The sequence below is a fragment of the Fringilla coelebs genome, assembly GCF_963513975.1.
Source record: "Fringilla coelebs genome assembly, chromosome: 6".
Lineage (NCBI taxonomy): Eukaryota > Metazoa > Chordata > Aves > Passeriformes > Fringillidae > Fringilla > Fringilla coelebs.
In genome coordinates, this window is record NC_140034.1 from 12,585,204 (window position 1) to 12,607,279 (window position 22,076).

Consider the following 22,076-nt stretch of genomic DNA (forward strand, 5'->3'; position numbering starts at 1 on the left):
GCTCTCACCCACGGCTGCTCCCTGGGGCTGCCTCCCCTGTGCCCCTGGCTGCCACCAGAGCCTGTGTGTCACCCTGCCTGCCAGCCAGGGGTGGTGGAAATCCCTCTGCTTGTTCTCAGAACTCAAACGGACTAAAGCAGGTGCAGGGTAATGAACAGTTAAATTAGGAAAAGAATACTTAATAGTTAGAAAATGCTGGTGAAATTCCTGCCTAATTCGTCTGTGGCAGACATCCTGGAATCACCTCAATTCCTTCAGGGTAACTTTTATTGTGCAGGTCTTTTTTTCTACCCAGAAGTTTTCAAGTATAACTATGACCAAGATTCTCCTTAAAATCTCCCAGACAGAAGGAGCTGAAGTTTGACCAAGGAGGCAAAAGAAGTGGAAGAGGAATTTGAAAAAAGAAAGATTGTATCTCCACCTTCCTTTTCTTCCAGCCCGCTAGTCCCACCAGCTCAATAGGTTCCAACTCTTTTAACAGAAGAATTTACAAAGGACTCTCCTGTTCCCTGAACATTCTGATGGGCCTGAAGTTAATTTCTGCACTTCAAACAAATAAGTTTGCAACTTCACCGCAATGGGAAAGGCCTGATAACAGTCTGGTGCATGATGGCATTTGTAGGTTTTCAAACAAAATGAGAGTAGTACTTCTCAAAAAGCACTTTATACATATGTTCCTCCTTTATACTTCATAAGAAGTAGGGGGAAACACTTTTTTTTGGATCATCTGGTTTTGTGTATTGAGGGTGTTCTTTAATACCAAAAACAATTTAATGAGAATTTATCAGACAGTTCAGAAAAAATATTTAAAACAGATTAGTTTACCCTATACATGTTTTAGGCTTAAGAAGATACTGTCAACTTGAAATTGGCTTAAAATAAATATCTACAGTAAGATCTTTAGATACAGTGTTTTGCTTGTGAACTTTTCTAGACACATTGATCATTTTACATTTGAGGTTTTTTGGGGTTTTTTTTTGTCTTTCTCATGTTCTTGTGTGAGCAGCAAGACAAAACCCATCCTGATTACACCAGGGAAAACAAATAACCAGGCCAAATGCTTTAATATGACATGTCTCCTATTGCCACTTAAGTGAAAAACACATTTCAGACAAAATAGGATTGCTTTTGTTTGCTTTTTTTTTTTAATATCCTCTAAAAAGGGGTAAATATTACTGGATTATTGCCCCAGAACATTACCTCTTGTCTAGTCATTCACACCTGTGAAAAACTGAATGGAAAAACATGTGCCTTCATAAAGTTTGAAAAAGTGGAAAAACATGTACAAAGGTATCTTCAGAACTGGATGATGATTCTGTGCATCTAAAAAGGGACAGATTTTCAAGCCTGTTCATGTAAAAGAGGTTAGATTTTTTTTTTTTCACTTAGGCTAATGTAAACTGCAGAAATATTTTCCATGCAGTACACTATGGTTTCTTCTAAATCTCCTGATTTTGCTTATCCTTGTTGTCCAATAGATTTATACAAATAAAAAGCATTACAGAAAAATAATTTTCCTTTAAACTAGTGAGTGGAAGGTTAAAAAAATAGATATACTTTTGTAATTTGCAAAGAAAGGCACAGATTTAGAAAGGCACGTCCTAAGAAACCTCAGCTTAGAGCTGCAGGTGGCAAAGCAAGGCAAACAATGCAAATGCTTCCACAAGAGTGAAACACGGCCATTTGGGAACTTATTTTTTGGGAAAACATTGTGAAGCGCAGCTGAAGAATGCTGTATTTTGAAATGGGAAAGGACAACAGGACACATCTCTTTTCTGATCTATAAAGGCTGATGCTTGAGGGTTTCTTCCTACAAAAAAAACCCATAGAAATACAGCCCCTGCCCACAACATAGTCAATTCAGTGCTTCATTTTTCCTTTTTTTCCCCTCCGAGGCAAATGCATGAGGACGAACATGAAGACAACGTAAGATTACTCTGAACAAACGCAGCATCCTCAAGGCAGGGCACACCCTCCTCAATACTGCAGCTGGTTTCGAGGGTTGGGCAAGGGAGGGATGTCTCCAAGTCCCTCAGCTGCCTTCCCCGGCTGTTGTCACCAGTCTGTCACCTTCTCCCGGCTGCACACCACCCCGGCATCCTCCTCGTGCGCGCAGTTGTGCGTGCCCACCCCGGCGTGGGAGCACTCCAGCAGCGTTCTCTCCTGCCCGGAGCACTGCACATCATCCAGGAGAATGCGGAGCGAGCTCCCTTCCCCGAACTCTGCCTTCTTGGTGGCCCGCTCCACGTAGGGGAAGCCGAGCTGGCGGCACACCACGGCGGCGGCGGGCAAGCTCCAGCCATCGTCGCACACCGTGCCCCACTCGCCGTCGACGAACACCTCCACCCTGCCGCGGCCGCGGCCGCGCCGGCCCTGCCGCATCAGCCGCACGGCGCCATTGCCGGGGCGCTTCTTCTTCCTGCGCTGCCCCTTCTCCTCCGGCCCCTGCCCCGGCCGGGGCGCTGCCGGGCTGCCCGTCCCGGTCCGGGTGTCTGGCGGCGCTGGGGCTCGGCCCGCCGGCGTGCGGGGCGTCCGCGGGTCTGGGACGCCTCCCCGCGGAGCCTCGGTCGTGGTCTGCAGGCGGGGATGTGGGGTTGGTGTTTTCATAATAAACTCTGTTGGGGGAAAAGGTAGAGAACCGTGAGTCTGTCACTCTCTGGGCAGTGCTTGAAGGCAACTATATGAAACCAGTGCTGATTTTTGATTTATGTAAGTAATTTCTTGGGATTTGTCTACTTGGTCCTGTTGGGAAGCAACGACACTCTCAGTGACCCGGTATTTCCTCAGTGAACATGTCGGCTGCTGTTAGCTAGCTGAGAGGACTGCAGGGCTCAATGCCAACTGAGCCTCTCCCTAAAAGGAAGCTCCGAGAGGTTTCTTGGCAAATGTCAGCCTGGCCCTTAAAGGGTAGGTGCTGGAGCTTCACAGTCAGGAGAGGAGCTCTTCACCATATCCTGGTGAAGCATTTTACAGACAGGCACTGTTTCTGCTCTTCTCTTCATTTCTGAGGACTGGATCATTACCAGAGGAGAGCGTGGCCTCCCCACTGGGCCAGATGCTTTATTCAGAGGAGCTGAAATCAGGAACATTCAAAATCAATTCTCTCTGGCAAGTGGAATGTGCAAGAGGAACAGAGTTGCCAGGACAACACAGAAAACAGGATTTGGGGTTGGGTTTGTTCTTCTTTATGAAAAAAAAAAGGAAAAAAAAAAGAGCCTTGAACTCTGAAGAGATGAAAATTCTTTGCTGTCACAGTTTCCAGGTGTTACTGGATTTACTTATTCACATGTGTTTTATTTTTAGCTTAAAAATAAGTTTTAGTTTGCCAGAAGGAAGCAATTCAGAATTTCGCAGAATAACATTCAACAGAGCTGGGACAGTGTCACAGACATTTACAAAGACATCATGACTTAGAATTATATCCCAGATTTATGCAGCCTCATTCATCATTTGGTTTGTAGTACAGAGAGGAGGAAAAATATCACTGTCTTATTTGTGCTTAGTATCTATTGTGCCCCAAAGACAAACCCTCGCAGTGGTCCATGTTTTTCCAAATAATGCTCTTTGAAAAGGAATTGTGTTCATGACATGAAAATATTTCCTTCCTTTGAAAGCTGTGGTTCTCAAGGCAAGAAACAGATTTGAAGGCCTTACCTGTGCACAGCTCATTTGCTGGAGCCTGGCTTGGCAAAGCACTTGAAAAGTGGGACTGATTGAATACTGTGTAGGACTGCATGAAAGCTAATGGTCACCTGAGAGTGCTTTTCACCTCACTGGATCAAATTGTCATTATATAATACTCTCAATTAAACTATTTATTAAATACACTTCCAAAAAATGCACTCATAGCTAATACAAGGCACATGCTCTGGCGATTCTGTTACATTCAGACTAAATACTAACCAAAACAATAAATATTTACAGCTCCACATCCTTGTTTGCATGCTTCTGAATCAAAATGGTCTTGCTTATTTTTCACCAAAAAGAGAGTATAGCTCTTGACACACTAGGGAGAATCTCTCTCACCATTTCTAAGTTTTAATTTATGACAAAAACTACCTTGTAAAGAAGCCCAAAATATTTAATTATATGTATAGTTTAAAAACCTGAACTTTGGACTTGCATAGAGAATAATGCATAAGCAGAAAGAGACAAAAATGGTTGAACAAGGACCAAGTTGCTAATATTTGGAAGCTGCCTGCACAGCTAGAAAAGGAGAACATCTCCGAAGATTCTGAGTGCTCAGGCATGTCAGCAGTCAATAGCCTAGAGTTTGTTCCACCTTAAAGACTCAGTGTTGCGAGGTGCTGAGTGCCCTCATTATTCCCTGAAGCCAAAGCTGTAGGAACCGTTAGTGACTCAAATGCAATGTAATGTGATTAATGTAATTAAAAATTAAATAAAAGTATCCTGGCTTTGGAGTTCCTGCAGTACCATTAGCTTTGTTCGTGACTATGAAAGTTCATGGACTATGCTGAGTTGGAAGGGAATTTGTTGGGGTGCTGCTACACATGCTACACATGTGTTACCTACATGTGTAAATTAAAAGCACAGGGGAAAAGAACAGTGATACTGCCTAGACTGCTTTTGAGATCCTAATATTGTGTTGAGGTTTTTGTACCTCACATAAATAGTACTTGGCTTGCTGCAGATTCAGCTGCACCACTGACTACTCCAGCTTTAGCAGTACAATACTTCATGAAGCATGAAGCAACCAAAAGGCCCTGGAGGGTTTGGGTAAGCCAAAAGTTCACCTCAGTGCGTGATCACTGATTCTTTTGGGAGCATTTTCTCATCCCATATTTTCTCACTTTCAATTAACAATGACTCAGCTCTCATCTTGCTCAATGAGCTACTTTCCAGCCCTTTACCCATCATATCCTCTCCACTACCTGAAGCTACTGCAAAAAATCACTTGTCACTGAAAAGCACCAATGAGCACAGGGTCTCTGGATAGGCACAGGGAAACCAAGCTGCTGGTAATGAAATGTGTACAATATAACATGAAAAAGGGAAAATGAACAGGGTCAGAAACTACAAAGGAAATTTCACATGGCCAGGAAAGGGGAAATACTCTATGACTTATTTGAACCAACTCTTCAGATCCAAAACATCTGGAAAGATTTAATTTTGAGGATACCCTGAAGAGTGAAGTTCTGGGTAGTCCCCATATAGTGCAAGTCTGCAGTTTGTATCTACTGCCAGCTAACTTGAACCAATAATAAACAGCAAGAGTTACACTCACTCTCCTTTGGCACAAACGGGATGCGCTTGCTTTTGACTTTCACTGGCGATGGCTCAACTTGGCATTTTCCTGGTGGTGCTGTCCTTGAAAGAAAGGGACACATACACTGCACAATTAATTCCTTTCCTCTGGCATTGCAACCCTTTGCTTCCCATTGTTCTTCTAAGAACATAATTCTTATTGGAAAAAAAAGTCTGTTTAAATGATGCAACTAATCTCTTACAGTAGAAAACATAACTAAAGAATCACAGATCACCATTGATGAAAGTCCAAATATTCACAAGGCAGTGGAGTCCTCTGTCTGTGTTTTCAGTTGACACTATTGAAGCCATTAAGGAAATAAAACATTGGCAGGTTCAAACGCTACAGAAAGAGATTAATCAAAATGAAAGTAAAAATTACAAAACTAGACAGTATATGTTGAACATGTGACAAAAAGGTCATGTGTACACAAGATTTCAGTCTGTTTTCACGGAAGCAAAATAACACACTATTATTCATACAGAAAGCCCAAACAAATGTCGTGCCAAAAATGCATTAGTTTCAGAAAAGAACTCTAAGTGTCTCCTTGGAGGCTTTGTCTTAGTATGGTGCTTTATTTTGACACAATTTGTTTGCCATAGAGATGTATTCCACTTCTGGGAAGTCACATCCGTTCATCACCATTTTTTCCTATGACAGTCGTCTTGGTAATCCTCAGACTTCTTCAGAGGTTTCTAAATTGGTTCAAAAATGCATTTGGAGGGTATAACTCCTGGGCAATTAGGATTGTTTGCATTTGCATTTCTGTGGAAGGCAGAGAGCTTCTCTCTCAACTATCTATACATGGATGTTCCCTACTTCTATGAACTTTCCAATTACTTTTTTTGGTACTCTGAACATGAATGAAACCTTTTTTTAAACTTAAACTCACGGCTGGTGCTTGACTCCTGCTTTCTCTATTTCTGCACTGCTTGCGTAATACCAGCTTCTTCATACACAGTTTACAGGAACTCTTCTGTAGCATTAGATAATGGAAAATGCTCCTGACAGAGGCGAGTTGGAGGAAACACATGACAGATCTGGGGGCTTTTTAATTTTGGGGACTGGTTTCAACATAAAACTGGACAAGTGGCTTGGTTCAAAATCCTCAGATAGCTAAAGCTGTAAATTTAATCCATTAAAAAAAAAAAACTATAAAAAATCTCACTCTCTGTTTCTGGCTGAAAGTAGCTTGGTTTTTAGCCAATTATAGTAACACTTTAAAAACAGGAAGATGGAAAAAACAGCTGTAAGTCTTCCCATAAAACACAGCTATTCCCTGCCTTGCCCAGTCTCAGATACAGGCACATGGAATCCAGGAGATGTAATGATGGTCCTTTTTTCTTGTTCAATCCATATTGCTCTTTGAAACACTAAGAAGAATGTACTTTTTGCTTTTCATGTCTAGTTTGCCCAAGAAAGCACTGCAGGTCATGCTGGTCCAGCTTTGGCTGCCGTGGTCTGGGGGAACAGGGCTCTTGTGGGAGATGAAAAAAGGATGGACAGAAACTCAGAAAAAACACCTTGAGAAAAAGTGTCTCCTTTTGGGCAGAAATCTGGAGAAACTTTGCCAAAGAAAGACAAGTCACCCAAAAATACTTTAGCATTCAGCAATCTCCAAACCCACATAACACCAACAAGCCCCATAAAAGTTTGGCACCAGGCACGTGGACCCCCACGACTGCAGTGACAAAGCAGACCCACAACGCGTTGCTCCAGATGTTCCTTGATTGAATTCCCCAGAAGGGCCCAGCATGGGAGAAGAGTTAATTAGTCAGCCAACGTGACTCATCACATCCCCACCAGACTCACTGCACCATCACCAGGCCTTGCAACAAGAACACCTCGTACCTGGACGTGTCCACCACTTTGTACACCACTCCATTGGGAGCTGTGGCACTTGGTACACCAGTAGATAGGAAGTACAATTCCCCTGGTAAAAAAAACCAAAACAGACACACCTGTGAAAACTGTCCATGGAGTTTCTGTCCTTTACAGCACAAAGGTCTTAACTCTGCATCACGGGTCTGAGAGCTCATCTGCAGTCCACTGGCATAAAACACTCTTAGTGAGTGGCAGCTTTTACAAATTGTCTTGAATTACTATTTGGACAAATTTCCACTGCAGGTTCACCTGCCCAGACCTTCCTTGTCATCTCATTATGATCTGTGTCCTTTGACTTCTCTAATGTAAAACAGGTAAACCCTGAATTACTTTTGTTGAAATTAAAGGAAAGGAAATTAAGAAAGTTCACTGTCTTCTGCTCATTTGATGAAGCACTCCTTTGGGGTGAATTACAGGAGAACATCATTTTGCTTTTGCTTTCTCTAGCACACTCACAGAGTGAGACATATCTCAGACAAAAGGCATTGGATTCATCACAGCTCTGTCAGGTCACATGCAGGGCTCAACCTTCAACCAAACAATGTCCATCACCATTTATTTGACTTATTTTCTCTTAACTGCATTTCTATCCTTCTTCTCCTGTTGTGCAGGGGAGACTGGGATAAACAGTCCTTCTGGCACTATTTTGAGAGCTCAAGTTCTTGAGAAGTGGAACAAAAAGGATCAGAGAGAAAAAAATATATTTGCAATATTAAAAAAAAAAAAGAAAAAAAGAAAATAGAAAAAGAAGCAAGACACTTGCTTACTGAATAAGGCAGACTTTTTTGGGTGTTCTATGGGTAATCCAGAGGGAAGAGGGGAAGGAACAGAGAGGCCAGTGTGACCAAAGGAATGTGTAGGCAGTTGGTGGCAGTCGAGGCTGAGTCTCCCTTCTCCTACCTGCTCTCCTGTGCTGCCCTGGGCTGAGCTCCTCCAGATAATCCCAGGGCAGAAACCTTTGGCTCCCCCTGGCTGGTGGCTTCATGTTTCTGGTCACCTTCTTTAATGACAGGCCAGAGGCAGCCTTGGTCCAAATGGGGATGGGAAACAGCTGGCACTGAGTTTTGTGTGATGTGTGTTTTACATCCTGCCCCTCTTTCCTGGAAGTTACCAGGCAGGAATTTGGATGCTCAGGCCATTGAGCACACAGGCTACACACATGTGACCCACAGATACAGTGCCTGGGGTGTCTCTCACAGACATGTTCTGCTGGCCAGGGATGGGGCTGATGGCTTTATAATGGCTGAGCCAAAAATAGAGATCTCCCCACAACATTTACACACCCACTGCAGCAGGCAGATTAACATCCATCAGAGCTACAACTCCAAAACTTAAATGCTTCTGTGAAGAAAACCCTGTTAAAATAAACTGCGTGGCAAACTTGTAAAATATGAGATTCCTAGCACACAAAAAAGGTGCAAGAGAAGACTGTTCACAGCAGATAAAGCAACCTTACCACAGTGTTATCAACAGATTTCTTTCCATTACTATAAAGCAAACACAAGGCAGTTAACTCCCTCTGAAAAAAGACTGCAGCCCAAATCTCCACTCAGCTCTATCATACTTGTGCAAAGCACAGTGTAGGGCAGAAAGGTGGCAGGATTTTACCCCTGTTTTGTCCAGACTCTGTTGACAAGCACAGGATGAGGGAGATCATCCTCATGTGCATGAGCAAGGGCTGCAATCAACAGCTTGATATTGCACTTGGCATAAAGTTGATTTGAACTAAGTTATTTGACCTTAGGTTAAGATATCCTTCTCACTACAGCACTGTGAAATAGCTGTAAATTCCATGAATATTAACCATTAAAGAAAATTGAATTTAACTCTAAAAAAGTCAAACTTTCAAGCTAATACTTAACTTGGAGGATTTGCATTCACAAGATAAAATTTGCATTTATATGATTTGAGCAACATCCAAACTTGACATAATCTGCAGAAAAAAACAGATGTTTAAAAGCTGGGGCATTCTGGAAGCAGGTGCTTGTGATCACAAGCCAAGACCTCCCTGGAGCAGCGCAGAACACAGCTCCTGCATTGCTGGGTGACACATGAAGCACACACATTGTGGGGCTCATCCTCTGCCTGCCCCCAGCCAAGGGCTGCATGGGCTGCACATTCTGCAATGCTTGTACAAACAGTGGGAGACACCACCAGCTTGCACCCCAGGACTCTTATTTCCTCCTCTTCAAATCACAGCAGCAGCTCCCTTCCAGAAAGCACAATGTCTGCAGTCATGAAAACACAGCAAAGCTCTGCTGAGATGGTGTCCTTCAGTCATATGCAAGGCAAAATCCCAGCTGGCACTAATAAAATATAGACTTAAAGACTCTTTTGCTGATGCCTCATGCAAGACATAACACAGGCTTTTGTTCTGCTTCATCTTGAGAGGTGCAAATAGCCCAGCCCAGGGTGAGCAGATATATAACTGCTGTTCTCGACATCTGCTTCCCTGTACCCATTAATAATGCCCGCAGCCTTCTCCTAGACAGGAGGATAGACTTGCTGTCCCTTGGGTGTCAGCTTCTCAGGCCTGCTTTCCCCATGGCATGGCACTGTGAGGAATGAGGTTTCTTTTCTAAGTTTGTTTTATTCTACTTGCCCCCCTCTGCTCCCTATTCTCCAGAGGGAAGGGCAGCAGCACGTCCAGCACACCAGACTCAGTCCCAAAGCAACTGACTCTCCATCTCCCAGTGCAGGCACTGCATGGCGCTCAGACCTCAAAATTGGCATGGCAACTTTGGTTTGGTATTTGGGAGATGCTGGGAATCTGGCATTTTAAAGACTTGTGCTGTGTCTCTCCACGACCTGCTGCCCTCTCTGATCCCTTCTCTGGTGTTTTATTCTGAAGAGAAACCAGAAGCATGCCATTCAGTGTGACACACAGTTAGAAGATTACCTGCTTCATCTTCAGCAAAGGAGATGATGTATTGATAGTAGTTATTGATAAGCCCAGGGAACATGCATGTTTGTCCTGTCCCCATGCAGATTTCACTGTACTGCCACTCTCCAGTAGCATGATCCTCCTTCAAAGACATCAGGCGTCTGCAAGGCAAGAGAACACTTCTACAACCTGACCCAGATGATTTATGAATGCTAGCAGGGACACCTGAAAGGATATTTAATGCTTCCCACCCACACTAGCTGCAATAGGAACTGAACTTTCTCTGAGAGTAAAAGTTTGTTTAATATTAACCCAAATGTATGATACACCCTGCAACCCCTTGTCTTCAAGGGCAACACAAGCCCGTGAAAAAACAAGAGGGGAGGGTTGAAGGGCCATCAGGCCATCTTGGGGGGTAATTTGGCTGGGGGTACAACTTTGTGAGTGCCCTAAGTGTTTACTTACCCGCTCATAAAATCACCAAATATGTACAGGCCATTCAGGTTTGGAGACTCACAACCTCGGTAGACGTAGCCTCCTGTAACAGATTTCCCCATTTTGTGTGGATATGCATAAATTGGAAGCACATCATCTGCAGGGCAGAAAAGATCTGTGACTTGTTTTGCACATGCTGCAGAATAGCTCTTTATCTAGATTGTTCTGAGACTGGCAGAATACAATCAGGCTCCCTGGTGCATCTTCTATTTAAATGACTTGCCAATGGAGTTGTATTTAGTTTGATTTTCACCTTTTCAGAATCACATTTGATTGCCCCGGCCCTTACCAAGACACCTCAGCATTCTCCTGAGCCCTTCTCCTCCCACTCAATCCATCTCAGTTAGTGCCACTTCTGGCACATTTCTACAGAGCTTGTCTGGTTTAGCTGCAAATTCACAGGTTACTCCTAGAGCCACTGCACCCATGCAGGAAATGTTTGCCCAATGCAGCTTTGTCTAAGTGGCAAAAGGGAAAAAAGAGATGGGTGACTCCAGACTGCAGGCACTGATGAAAAGATATGTCAGATGTCAGCACAAATAGCTTCTGTTCCTCTGAGATGGAGAAGCAACTTGAAAGGGCCATCAAATATTTATGGGATGGCAGAGGCATGAATGATGTAGTACTGGCATATTCATTGGGAAATATAAGTTAAAACATATGACAAATGTAAAATGGAGAGAGATATCCAGATTTTGAGGGCCTCCATTAGATGCTTCCTCCCTTTTCTTTTGAAACTCCTGGCTCACAGGTGCCTCACGGTACCCTTTCCTCCTCATCCTCACAGCCTTTCTCCCTGCCCATGTAGCAGATGCTGCAAGTAGCAAACCCAGCAGCTCTGCCAGCAAGGAATTTGCACCAGGGGAATCTCCTCTAAAGCAGGTGTTTTCCACACTTCAGCTGTACTTCTCATTCTAAAGGGGCTGTGACATTTCACTGCTCTAACAAAGGGTCTCTAAAGTCATCAAAAATTGCTCTGAATCCCTGGAGACCTCAGTAAAGTGTCTGCCGTGAATGCTCATGTGGGTACTGTCACACAGGAGAGCAATAAATGAGCTCTCTGACAACTGCTTCAGCCAAGAGAGTGCAAAAAATCTGCTCCCTGCTCTTGACATTTTTATAAAAAAATAGTTAATCACTCGTATTTATAGCAAAGCTAATAAAAGGAAGGAATTTAAACTGAGTTAATATTAGGAAGAAAATTAAACAACAACACACAACACATGGGAGAGAAAAGAATCAGAATCTCAGCTAATGCAAATCAGTGCCAGCCCACTCCACTGCCCCTCTGAATCTCTGAGAAGACGTTCCAGCACAAGACATGGTCCACATCAGCCCTTGCAAGTCAATATGTTCTGACTTCACATGCTCACTGGAATTTAGCCAGCCAGCAAACAACCTCAATCCAGTTTTGAACAGTTTAAAGAAATGAAAATCAAATTAGGTTTTCCTCTGTGGCATAGCTAAAAGAAATGAAAATACACCATACATTCAGATACTTGCAGAGCAGGCAGCATGCATAAAGATTGATCAGTCAATGTTTTTTCTCTGTTTTTTTAAAATAAGGGTGAGTTATCAAGAAAAACACAATTCCTCCAATTTTTTCTTGCTTCTGCAAAAAGCCTTATTTTACATGGCAAAGATGAAATTGTCCCTCTAAACCACAAAATCACAAAGTAATTTCACTAACAACACCAATCACCTGGTAAAACAATAGCTAGCATGTTTCACTTTCCTCCTAACTCAGAAAGGGTAACATTTGTACTTTCAGTATTTATGCCCAAGCCAGTTCCCTTCTAGAGGGACAGCACAGGTTTACATCTCAAAAAAGGTGTGTTTGTCACCAAGCAGCCAGGCTTTGAAGGCAGGAATTAAAAACCGTATCAATCCAGGGTGACCTCAATGTAGGGAATAGTGTACTCTGACTCTATGATTTCAGAAGGCTGAACAAATGCTTTATTAAGCTATATTATATTACACTAATACTATATTATAACTATACTAGAGAGATACTAAAGAAAATCCCATGACTGTCTCCAGACAGTCACGACACAGCTTTGACTCAACTGACCAATTAATCTAAACGACCATCACTGGTTGTTCAGACTGATTAATTAACAAATCATTCTTGGTAAGCAATCTCCATAACACATTCTACACGTGCCAAACAACAGGAGCAGCAAGCAGAGATAAGGATTGTTTTCAGCCTCTGTGCTTCTCACTGCCTTCCCCAGGAAAAATCCTGGGAGAGAGAATTATGCCTCTCTCTGTTCAGAGAACGTGAATACCGCAAAAACAAGAGCACATCTATTTACCCAAGGAAGAATTGGTGCAGAGTTTCTTATCGTAACAGCTGAACCCTTCCCTCGCCCTCCAGCCGTAATTTTTCCCTTTCTCCACGATGTCGACTTCTTCATATTTATTCTGCCCCACATCCCCGCAGAAGAGCCGTCCCTTCCCCTCCTTGTTGTGAGGGTCCCCCCTGTCGAAGGAGCAGCGCCACATGTTCCTCACTCCGTAGGCGTAGACCTCGGGGCGCGCCGCGGGGTCGCTGACGAAGGGGTTGTCCGGGGGAATGCGGTACAGGGGCCCGCGCTCGTTGTTGTTCACATCGATCCGCAGCACTTTGCCCAGCAGGGCTGATCTGTATTGGGAGAAGAAATGAAAAAGGTAAAGAAATAACCTTGGCAAAAAATGAGAGCAGGGGTGGGGTTGGAAAGTCCAGGGTTTCATTCTTTGTGTTTTAGAAAAGACAAGTCTTTGAATATCTCTGGAAAAAGAACCATTTCACGATAGTCGCATTTGCCGCCAAGCAGCCTTCAGGTGGCTGGCATTGATTTTCCCCACCCTGGAGCTGCCATAGGGAATGGATCCACTCTTACTTGTTCTGGGCATTTCCAAAGGTGCCAAAAGGATCCCCAGCCATGCCTCCATCTCCAGTGAAGATGTAGAGATACTCATCATCTCCAAAGAGCAGCTCTCCTCCGTTATGGTTGGAAGCAGGTTCTTCTATTTCAAGGATTATTCTAAGTGAAAACAGGGAGAAAGCAATTTCCTACTGCACAAGCACTATGCAAAGGGCAGAGCAATGTCATGACAATGTAGTTCTTGACAGATGGAAGCAGCTACAGATTGGTTTTGATAGAAATTCCCCCATATCCTTGTTACTGAATTTTTCTTGGGCATAGCTGATTTTCTAACCTTAAATAGTTTCAACATATTTTCCAGATTACAGAGACACCAAATTGTGTAATATGGAAAGTCTGGGAAATCACATGACAAAATATACTTTTAATTGCTTAAACTTTTCCTCGGATTCTTTCTTCCTCCTTGTTAATCTTTTTTATTTTTCTTTATAATTTATTAAAGAAAAGGCATCTGAGCTTATAATCAATTGGAAATTGTAAGAGAAAGGATTCCAGTCCATCGGTGCATCTGTACAGCTTTTGGCACAGTCCTGCCAGGCGCTTTCAAGGCAAACATAAAACTTCTCAAACATTAAGGAATAGTTAAATTCTTACAGAGAGAAGAATCCTTAAATGATAATTACACACTCAGGACCTTATGAGTTTAAAGAGCAGTTAAAAGAAGCCCCACCAACAAACTGAATTTACCAAAAGTTATTTAAAAAGTACCAGCAAAATTTACCTTAATTTTAACCCCAAACTCTCTATTTTATTTGTTTATTTTATGCTCCTGGAATCCCTTCCATAGCATGAAAGGGGAAAATACATAAACTATAATTTTATAGAATGGTAAAGCCACAAATACGTGCAGTGGAGGTTCCCAAGTATAACAACTGAAGTTTATTATTTCCAGCTTCTAAAAGAGTCCAGATTTCATGCTGGCAGTGCATCTTCATAGCTACTAAGGCAAATTATAACACTTACTTATACCACCTCATTTTTAGACAGTTTTTTTCCATCCTGAAATATTGATAGTTATTGTGAGTTGTGGGAAGGAACCCAGCTATGGAGTTACTGTCACCACCTGTTAAATGTCAGCACCCCTGTGATAAGGTAAGTGCAAGAGTGCACAGGTTCAGCTGACAAAGGAGCGAGCGAGGATCCTGTGTGGACACCAAGGTGAATCTTCCTCAGCCTCCCAAAGAAGGTGGAAAAAACCAAAATTCATTGAGAAACATCTGAGGATAAACAGACACATGCATTTGAGCCAAGGCAGTGCACAGCACATGTCAGCCTGAGCTCCCTCTTGGGCAGCAGCTCAGGATGAAGTCAGTGGGACCTGAGCCTACACAAGCACAATAGGACCACAATTTTGTTTTTTTAAGCTTTTGCTGTACTAACCATAAGCTAAGTAAGCACAGAAATTGTTACAAACATAGAGTCTGAGGATTCTTAACAAGACAGCTCATGGGCTGTTGATATCTGCAGGTTTCTGATTTGCTTTCCTGAGTGCCATGTTGTAATTCTCCTTAGCTGCCATCTACAGTGCTGTTTACACTGGATTGCTGTAATTGCTTTATCAACCAGTATCATCCCCTCCCTATCATTAGGCTATGTGCATTTTTGAGCTAGAATAATCCACAGCTGGGTGTTTGGAAAGCCCCTAATAAAATCCAAATAATGAGGGAAAAAATCTTCGAATTAGTAACATCCAAGGGTCTCTAAAACCAGTGGCTCTATAACATAGTTCTGCAACAGGTTATAAATCTATGTGCCTGATTCCACAAACAAGTCTCTCATCATCTCTGCATATTAGTGTGGAACAACTGCAAGACCAGACTCAAACAAATGACATTTCCAACTAAAATGCACTCTGTAATAATATGGTGACTTGTGTTTTATTTAATTTGATATTAAATTTGTAATATCAAAGGGTTGACTTGTTGTTCAGATAAAGAAACATTGGACCAAATCCATCTTTGATCTGGTATCACTTAGTTTGTTTATACTAATTTTAGAAACCTTTGGCTTTGGAATGAATTGCACTCATTCTTTGCAGAAGTCTATTTTAAAGGGTAATCACAAAAGTACAAAACAAACAAACTTCAAAGCCCAATCGAACAATAACCCCAAAACACTAACTATAAATAATGTTTAATCCATGTTTAGTTAAGTCCTGTGACATGCCAGAACTGAGAGCTGTAGATGTTTTACCCCTGCACACTTGCAGTTCATCCATGGAGGACACACAGCCTCTGTACCTCAACACACTAGACATGGACTTAGACTAACTCTGGAATGCAAAAACACGAAGCTAAGTAAGTCTCATTCATTAATGGTCTTTAAAATTGCACAAGTGGCCTTCTAAGATCTTAAAAATAATGTGTGTACGATACCTTTCAGAACCATGGTCCAAGGCATTCATGTCATTAGGAGAAATTCTGAACTCACTGATTCGGATTCTCTCTTCATAATGAACTTCAACTGAGTAGTAGACGTACACTTTACCATTAAATTTGAATTTAGGATGGAAGACAATGCACAGAAACCCTCTCTCATCTCCTTCCCAAGGCGAGGTAAGCACAGCTTGGCTGATGTTCAGAAATGGCTTTTCGAGCCTGGATCCGTCGGGCAGGTAGGTCCACACCAGGCCCACCTGCTCCGCGATGAAGAAGCGGTGGGTGCCGTCGTTGGCGTGCACCATGGCCACGGGATTGCGCAGCCCGTTGGCCACCTCCCGCAGGCAGAGCTGCAGGCAGCCCTCCGCGTCAGCCGTCACCAGCCCCAGGTTCTGGTTGAGGTTCTGGTTGGCCAGCAGGTGCGGGAAGCAGTAGTCGGTGTCCTCCAGGGACAGGTAGCGGCAGAACTTTGCCGTGTGGTTTTCCAGCGCGGTTAGCTCCGGGTCTGCAGAGAGGGCGCGGAAGATGGAGCGGCAGTCGTGCCACAGCTGCGCGCAGTAGTCCCGGCACAGCCCTGGGATCGTCCGCACGGGGGTGGAGGGGTCCTCAGCGTCATACAAGTGAGCTGCGTATGGAGAGCATTCCTAGAGGGAGGGAGAAAAAGCTTCAAGTCATTCATTGGATCAGATTTGAAACAGCCGAGCAGTGATACTAATTGGAGATACTTCATCTTAATTACAAGATATGTTGTGGTTTATTCTGAAGATACGTTAACAGAGGGAAAGATCTTAGAGGGGGGTTTGTCTCAGCACTCATGGAAATTATCTCCAATGTTGCTGGTGAAAGCTGACTTCCTCAAGCTGTTACTCATTTATTCTAACCACAGAACTTTTCAAAAAAACCTGCAATGACGCCTGTGTTGCTACATCACCCTAGCAGACTGTACTGGGGAAAAAGAGACTTTTCTTCCTTGGATGCTCTCACTTTATCTATGAAATAATAAGATTAATCACAGAGCAGAAGTGAAACCAAAGAATTAGCTGAGAAGATTCAGGCCCTGCACACTGACAATAGAACGGGAAAGGCCATCAGGGCCAAAGCCTGGGACATTCATACCTCATCATCTGATAATCCAGGCATGGGCCTCAAACATGGATGTGATTTACAGCTTGGAAGGAGTGGGATGTGAAAGTGGAGGAGGAGGGGAGGGCACCATCCTTGCTTGGGTCCAGTTGCCTTTGCTGGGGGACCTTTGCCTACAGATAGTTTACATCCCCAGCCAGCAGTGGAGAAAGGCATCTCATGATCCTGACATGGGTCACCAAGTTCTGTGAGAGATGCTGAGGTTACAGGATTTCAGACAGTGAGCACAAAATGGCCATAATCCAGGCAAGGTCCTGGCAGCAGCTGCAGCTCAACCCTTGTTTATGGAAGGTGCAGCCTTGGAAATCTGCTTAAGGTCACACAGCTCATTGTAATCTCCACGATGAAAACTCCTACAGACACATTTTCTTTATAAAAAAGCTGCAATTCAGTAAAACTGTCTGTAAATTACAAACTGACCAAAGTGACTCAGTTCTGTTTTGCAAGGGTTTTTGCTTGCAATAAACACAATATTTTCCAGTTATAATTCATCTTCCCAACAATCACCTCAAAAGTGCTCTTCAAATAATGCAACATGACTCTGTGGAGGCTCAATTATTTTCAAAGTTATATTTCAATAAATACCTGAGGCAACAAAGGTCAGAAGAGAAACCACCACTTAAATAAATTCTGTATTCTTTAATTCCTATCTGGCTTTGCTTCTTCTTTTACTAAGCAAAACCAGCTTAATTAAAAAAAAATAGGGAGCTGTTTCTAGATCTATAGGGAGATGTTTTTTAATGCAGATTACAACTCTATTCAATAGCTGAAAAGATATAACATCTGAGATTCCGAACTGTTTAAATTAGCTGATAAGCATACACAATATTTAATTTTAATTTTATTTTCCATTACATACCATAATAAACTGAGAAGCCATATAACAGATCATTAGTGTACAATAAGCCTTCCTCCTGGAATGTCAAGCCATTCATTGCAAAATGAAGGTTATTAAGCTTCCAAATGAGCAGCAATTAATGTGGTAAAAGAAGATTGCTTGTGAAACAAAACACTGAAATTACACAGGCAGATTGGGTAACACACTTGGCTTGGTTACACGAGGTGTGCCAGGGACAGAAAGAGACAGAGCATTTGTCAATTCACTTGTAATGACTGAAAAAATGCCTTAGAAAACAAATTGAAATGAGATAGAAAGGGAATTTTGATGGAAGGGCTGGGTGGGAGCTCGATCTGCTGTTGCCTATGGAGGTTTCCCATTCAGAGAAAGGAGGCCCCTCACTTGAGGACTCAGGTGTACCTCATTCTGTGAAAGCCTCTTTCAAAGCAAGCTGCCATCTTATGCATTACAAAGCAATGCCCTGGCTTCAGCAGCAGAATTAAAAATAGCCTAGAGACAAGGATTCCCTGTCTCTGCCATTTCAGGCTGTTCACCATGGCCTCAGGTGTGTCTGAATAGAAGTTGTGGGCAACTTCTTCCCTCCTTACAACATTCCTGGTGGCATACAGCTAATTACAGCAGCATTACACTGGCAGTGAAATTCAGAGATCTATCACTAGCCTGAAAGTACCTAAGCATGTCCTAGGGTATTTTCAAGACATGTGAGATATTTTCCAAATTTTATTCTGGAAGAGATGGAGCCTCCTGTCTTTCACTGAATTTCTCTGCTTTGGAAGCAAATGTTGTGGTCCTTTAGCCTTCACATCATCCTGTCATGTTCACATAACTCAAAATACCAAGAAGCTCTACCCGTAGTCAGAGCCCAGAATCAATATTAGATCTAAATTGTAATTTCTAAATGATGCTGTCTGTTCATTAATTTTAAACTATGATGTGCTCCAAAGACCGAGGAAATTACTGGGCAGATGATCAGTTACTTCAGCAGGGCTGGAACAAGTTTGTACTATGAAAATAACTCATCAGAAGACAAAACAAGTCACATTAAGACAGGCTAACCAAATGCATCCTGTCTGTTCCAGGAATTCAGAGGCAGCTCCTTATCTGGGGAATTCCAACAGTCTGAATCTGATGGAACACCCACATCAGACGATGTCTTATTTACTGCTGCTATCACCCTGGAGGAAGCTACAGGACTCCTCAGAAAAGCGTTTAACTTCCACATTATCCCTGACATTCCTTGACCACCTCCATCTGGAAACTCAAGCCTTTAAGCAAGCTGTTCCCTGAGAAGCAGAGCGAGGCATCTGCTCTTGCAGTTTGGTGGAGAAGAGAGGGCTCCAAGGTGACCTTATGGCACCTTCCACAGGAGAACTGGAGAGGGACATTTTACAAGGCAGTGTAGTGATAGGACAAGAGGTAAGGGCTTTAAACTGAAGAAGGGCCAACATAGATCAGATTTAAGAAAGAAATTGATTACAATGAGGGTGGAAATACTATAACAGGTTGCCAAGAGAGGTGATAGAAGCCCCATCCCTGGAAATATTCAAGGACAGGTTGAACAACCTGATGTGGTTGAAGCTGTCCCTGCTCATTGCAGGGGAGGCTGGACTAGGTCCTTTCCAAATCAAACTGTTCCATTATTCTACGAATTCAGGAAAAGGCAGGAATCCACAAGTACAAACTGAGACTCTTGTCAAAATAATTTGATATCACATTTGAGAGAAATCATGAATTGTGAGCAGAAATAGAGAGAAGTGTGCTGAGTAAGTCACAGGTAATTCAGGTCTAGGATATAAGTTGTATATACAGTGAGTGAATAGAAGCAGAATGTTTCTGGAGTGTTTGCAATGACTGAACTTCTGTGACATGCTTGTGCAGCCGGAGGCAGTGGTGTGTAGCCACATCTGGGCTGGTGATGCACTGAGCTCATCAGAACATTTCGGTGAATCATTGTTCCCACACTGAAATATTTCTCTGCTTCTGAAGACGTTTTCAATGGCTGGCCTTCTGACAAACACAGGAGACTTAGTTATCACTTCCAGAAGCAGGAGTGCTTAGCACACATTGCTAACTGGTGTCCTATCTGCGAATGGACTCTTAGACACTGCTTGTTACAGAAATATATTCAAATGGTTTTTGCTTCCGTGATGAAATAGAAGTCAATTCTCTAGATCCTGGTGTGCAAAAGTGTTGTCTTTTGCTTCATGGTTTAAGGAACCCAAGAGGTAGGGGCAAAATGCCAAGAGCAGGATTTCTGAAAAGCCATTTTGAGCCCATCTGAGCACAACAGACAAGACTCCAGTGTCTGAATTAATTTAAGGCTTACACTTGCACAGTGCTGAGCTGTGTCTCAGGGGCATTTTCATACATGTGAGGCCTCCACTGATGATAGGGTGAGACACTTTGCTCTGTGCAGACTGTGATCATCCCATTATCATACCTGGCCCCAGAACATCAGCTCTGAGTGGAAATTCCCCCTTGTGCAGGATGGCCACATCCACAGGCACTGCTCTGCACCCATCACCAGGACTATTAGCACCTGGCACATGCTAAAAGTGCTGTAACTCAATTAAAAAAAAAAATGCACCTGACCCCATCAGCTGGTCATAACAAGGAGCAAGATTTGTGTAGGCAGGTGCCCTGTGGGTTTGTTCACCAGATCTGGTATCCTAACCCTGGGAGGGTGAGGAAAGTGTGCAAACTATTACTGCCCAGTTACCCATCTCAGAGACTGCTGCTCCTAAACTAAAGAAGAGCAACATCCCTGCTCCTCTTTTAGACAACTGCCAAAGAACAAAAAGTCCACTGGGATACTTGATGATCGACAGTCACTCCTTCCAGTGCCTGGGAGCACATGCCTAGGCTGCCGTGCTATCCCTGATGCACTGATGTGTGGGCCGATGTACCCAAGCACTAATGCCATGGCTGATGTACCTACGGGTGGGAACTCCAGTCTGGCCTTGGGAGTTCACATCACGGCTCAGTCTCCCCTGGACTGTCCAAAGTTCCCGTGCCTGGACCAGTGCATCAGATCAATGCATGCATGGGGTCAATGCACCCCTGTCTGGGCCAATGCATCCACAGCCGGCCTCGATGCAGCCCTGCATGAGTAGCTGAACATACACGGGCCAGAGCGCTGCGATGGGGCAACAGCATCCATGCCCGCACAGAGCTCCGTGCAGGGGCTGGCCAGCCCTGTGCGGCTGAGCCCTGCGCGGCGGGATCCCCGGAGGGCTCCCGGAGGTCTCACCTGGCACAGCAGCTCCTGCAGGTGCCCGGCGCAGGCGGCGTAGGTGCGCTCGTCGAGGCGGGCGCTCAGGCGGTAGAAGCGCTGGAGCAGGGCGCGGTCGCGGCTCGGGTCGCAGCAGCCGAACTCGGCGTAGCGGCGGCAGAAGGCGAGGCCCCGCGGCGGCCGGAACGGCGGCTTGAAGTCCAGGCACTGCGGGTGCGGCCGCGCCGGCCGCGGGGCGAGCGCCGCCGCCAGCAGCAGCGCCAGGGCCGCCCGCGGACCCCGCATGGCTCTGCCGGGGCACGGCCGGCGAGGTGAGCGCTGCCCCCGCCCCGCCGGCCCGGCCCCGCCGGCCCGCTCCGCCCGCGGCCCCGGGACCGGGGAGCGGCCGCCCCGGGCCGGCAGCGCCCGCACGGGCGGCACCGCCGCTCGCCGCACCCGCGGTGCCTTTGGACAGGAGATTTCCTTTTGATTCCGCCCCGAGCGCAGCCGGGCAGGTGCTTGGCTGGACGGCCGGCACAGGGCGTCTCACAGCACCGGGCTGGATCCTACTGGGAACTGATCCCTCGGACCGACTCCTCAAGTGACGTCTGCTGGACTCGGTTCGGCCGCTGAGGCTTTTGTGCGATCCAGACACGACAGAATAATAGCACTCGGAGTTTATGCGGGTGATGGACATGTTTAATAACAAGAAAACCCAACTTCAGTACAACTAGTGCTTCTGCGTCCTTTGTCAATCTCGTCCTGGGCTGAGACTGATTAGATTTAGCTTTGAGGCTGGAAAGAAGAGGTCTGGTGTAGTCTTTACACCGTGTGGCCCTAGCTAGCCCAGGTGACAGACTTTCCTCTGTAAAGCACTCAGAATGCTGCTCCCTTGCCCAAATAAAATAAAACTGCTGAGGACACTTTCCTTACCCTAAAGTTCCTCATGGCACACCCCAGGAAAATAGTTACTGCACATGCACATCATATAGCCATATGATATCTGGTGTTATCAGCTAGTAAGATCTA

At 44.3% G+C, this 22,076-nt stretch overlaps 1 protein-coding gene across 3 annotated transcripts; it reads right to left on the reverse strand.

Annotated features, from left to right (window-relative positions):
- Positions 1 to 975: 975 nt before the first annotated feature.
- HHIPL1 (HHIP like 1) lies at positions 976 to 21,358 on the reverse strand. Of its 3 annotated transcripts, XM_084208561.1 has the most exons (10): positions 21,087 to 21,358; positions 15,832 to 16,478; positions 13,412 to 13,555; positions 12,845 to 13,173; positions 10,500 to 10,626; positions 10,050 to 10,195; positions 7,118 to 7,199; positions 5,246 to 5,328; positions 2,392 to 2,615; positions 976 to 2,340 (listed from the first exon to the last, which is right to left on the reverse strand). In XM_084208561.1, exons 1-10 carry the CDS (start codon positions 21,351 to 21,353, stop codon positions 2,056 to 2,058), a joined length of 2,334 nt encoding a protein of 777 aa, XP_084064687.1. In that variant the 5' UTR covers positions 21,354 to 21,358; the 3' UTR covers positions 976 to 2,055. The 3 variants fall into 3 exon arrangements, with proteins under 3 accessions (XP_084064687.1, XP_084064686.1, XP_084064688.1); XM_084208560.1 differs by having other exon boundaries at positions 976 to 2,615; XM_084208562.1 differs by lacking the exons at positions 5,246 to 5,328; positions 7,118 to 7,199 and having other exon boundaries at positions 976 to 2,615.
- Between the last annotated feature and the right edge of the window lie 718 nt (positions 21,359 to 22,076).

Excerpts from the sequence above, each read along its gene's own strand:
- HHIPL1 (XM_084208560.1), bottom strand. The coding sequence starts at position 21,353 with ATGCGGGGTCCGCGGGCGGCCCTGGCGCTGCTGCTGGCGGCGGCGCTC. Across the intron at positions 5,329-7,117 it reads AAAGTGGTGGACACGTCCAG|GACAGCACCACCAGGAAAAT; the intron begins GTACGAGGTGTT and ends CTTTCTTTCAAG. Across the intron at positions 2,616-5,245 it reads CCCGTTTGTGCCAAAGGAGA|AGTTTATTATGAAAACACCA; the intron begins GTGAGTGTAACT and ends TTCCCCCAACAG.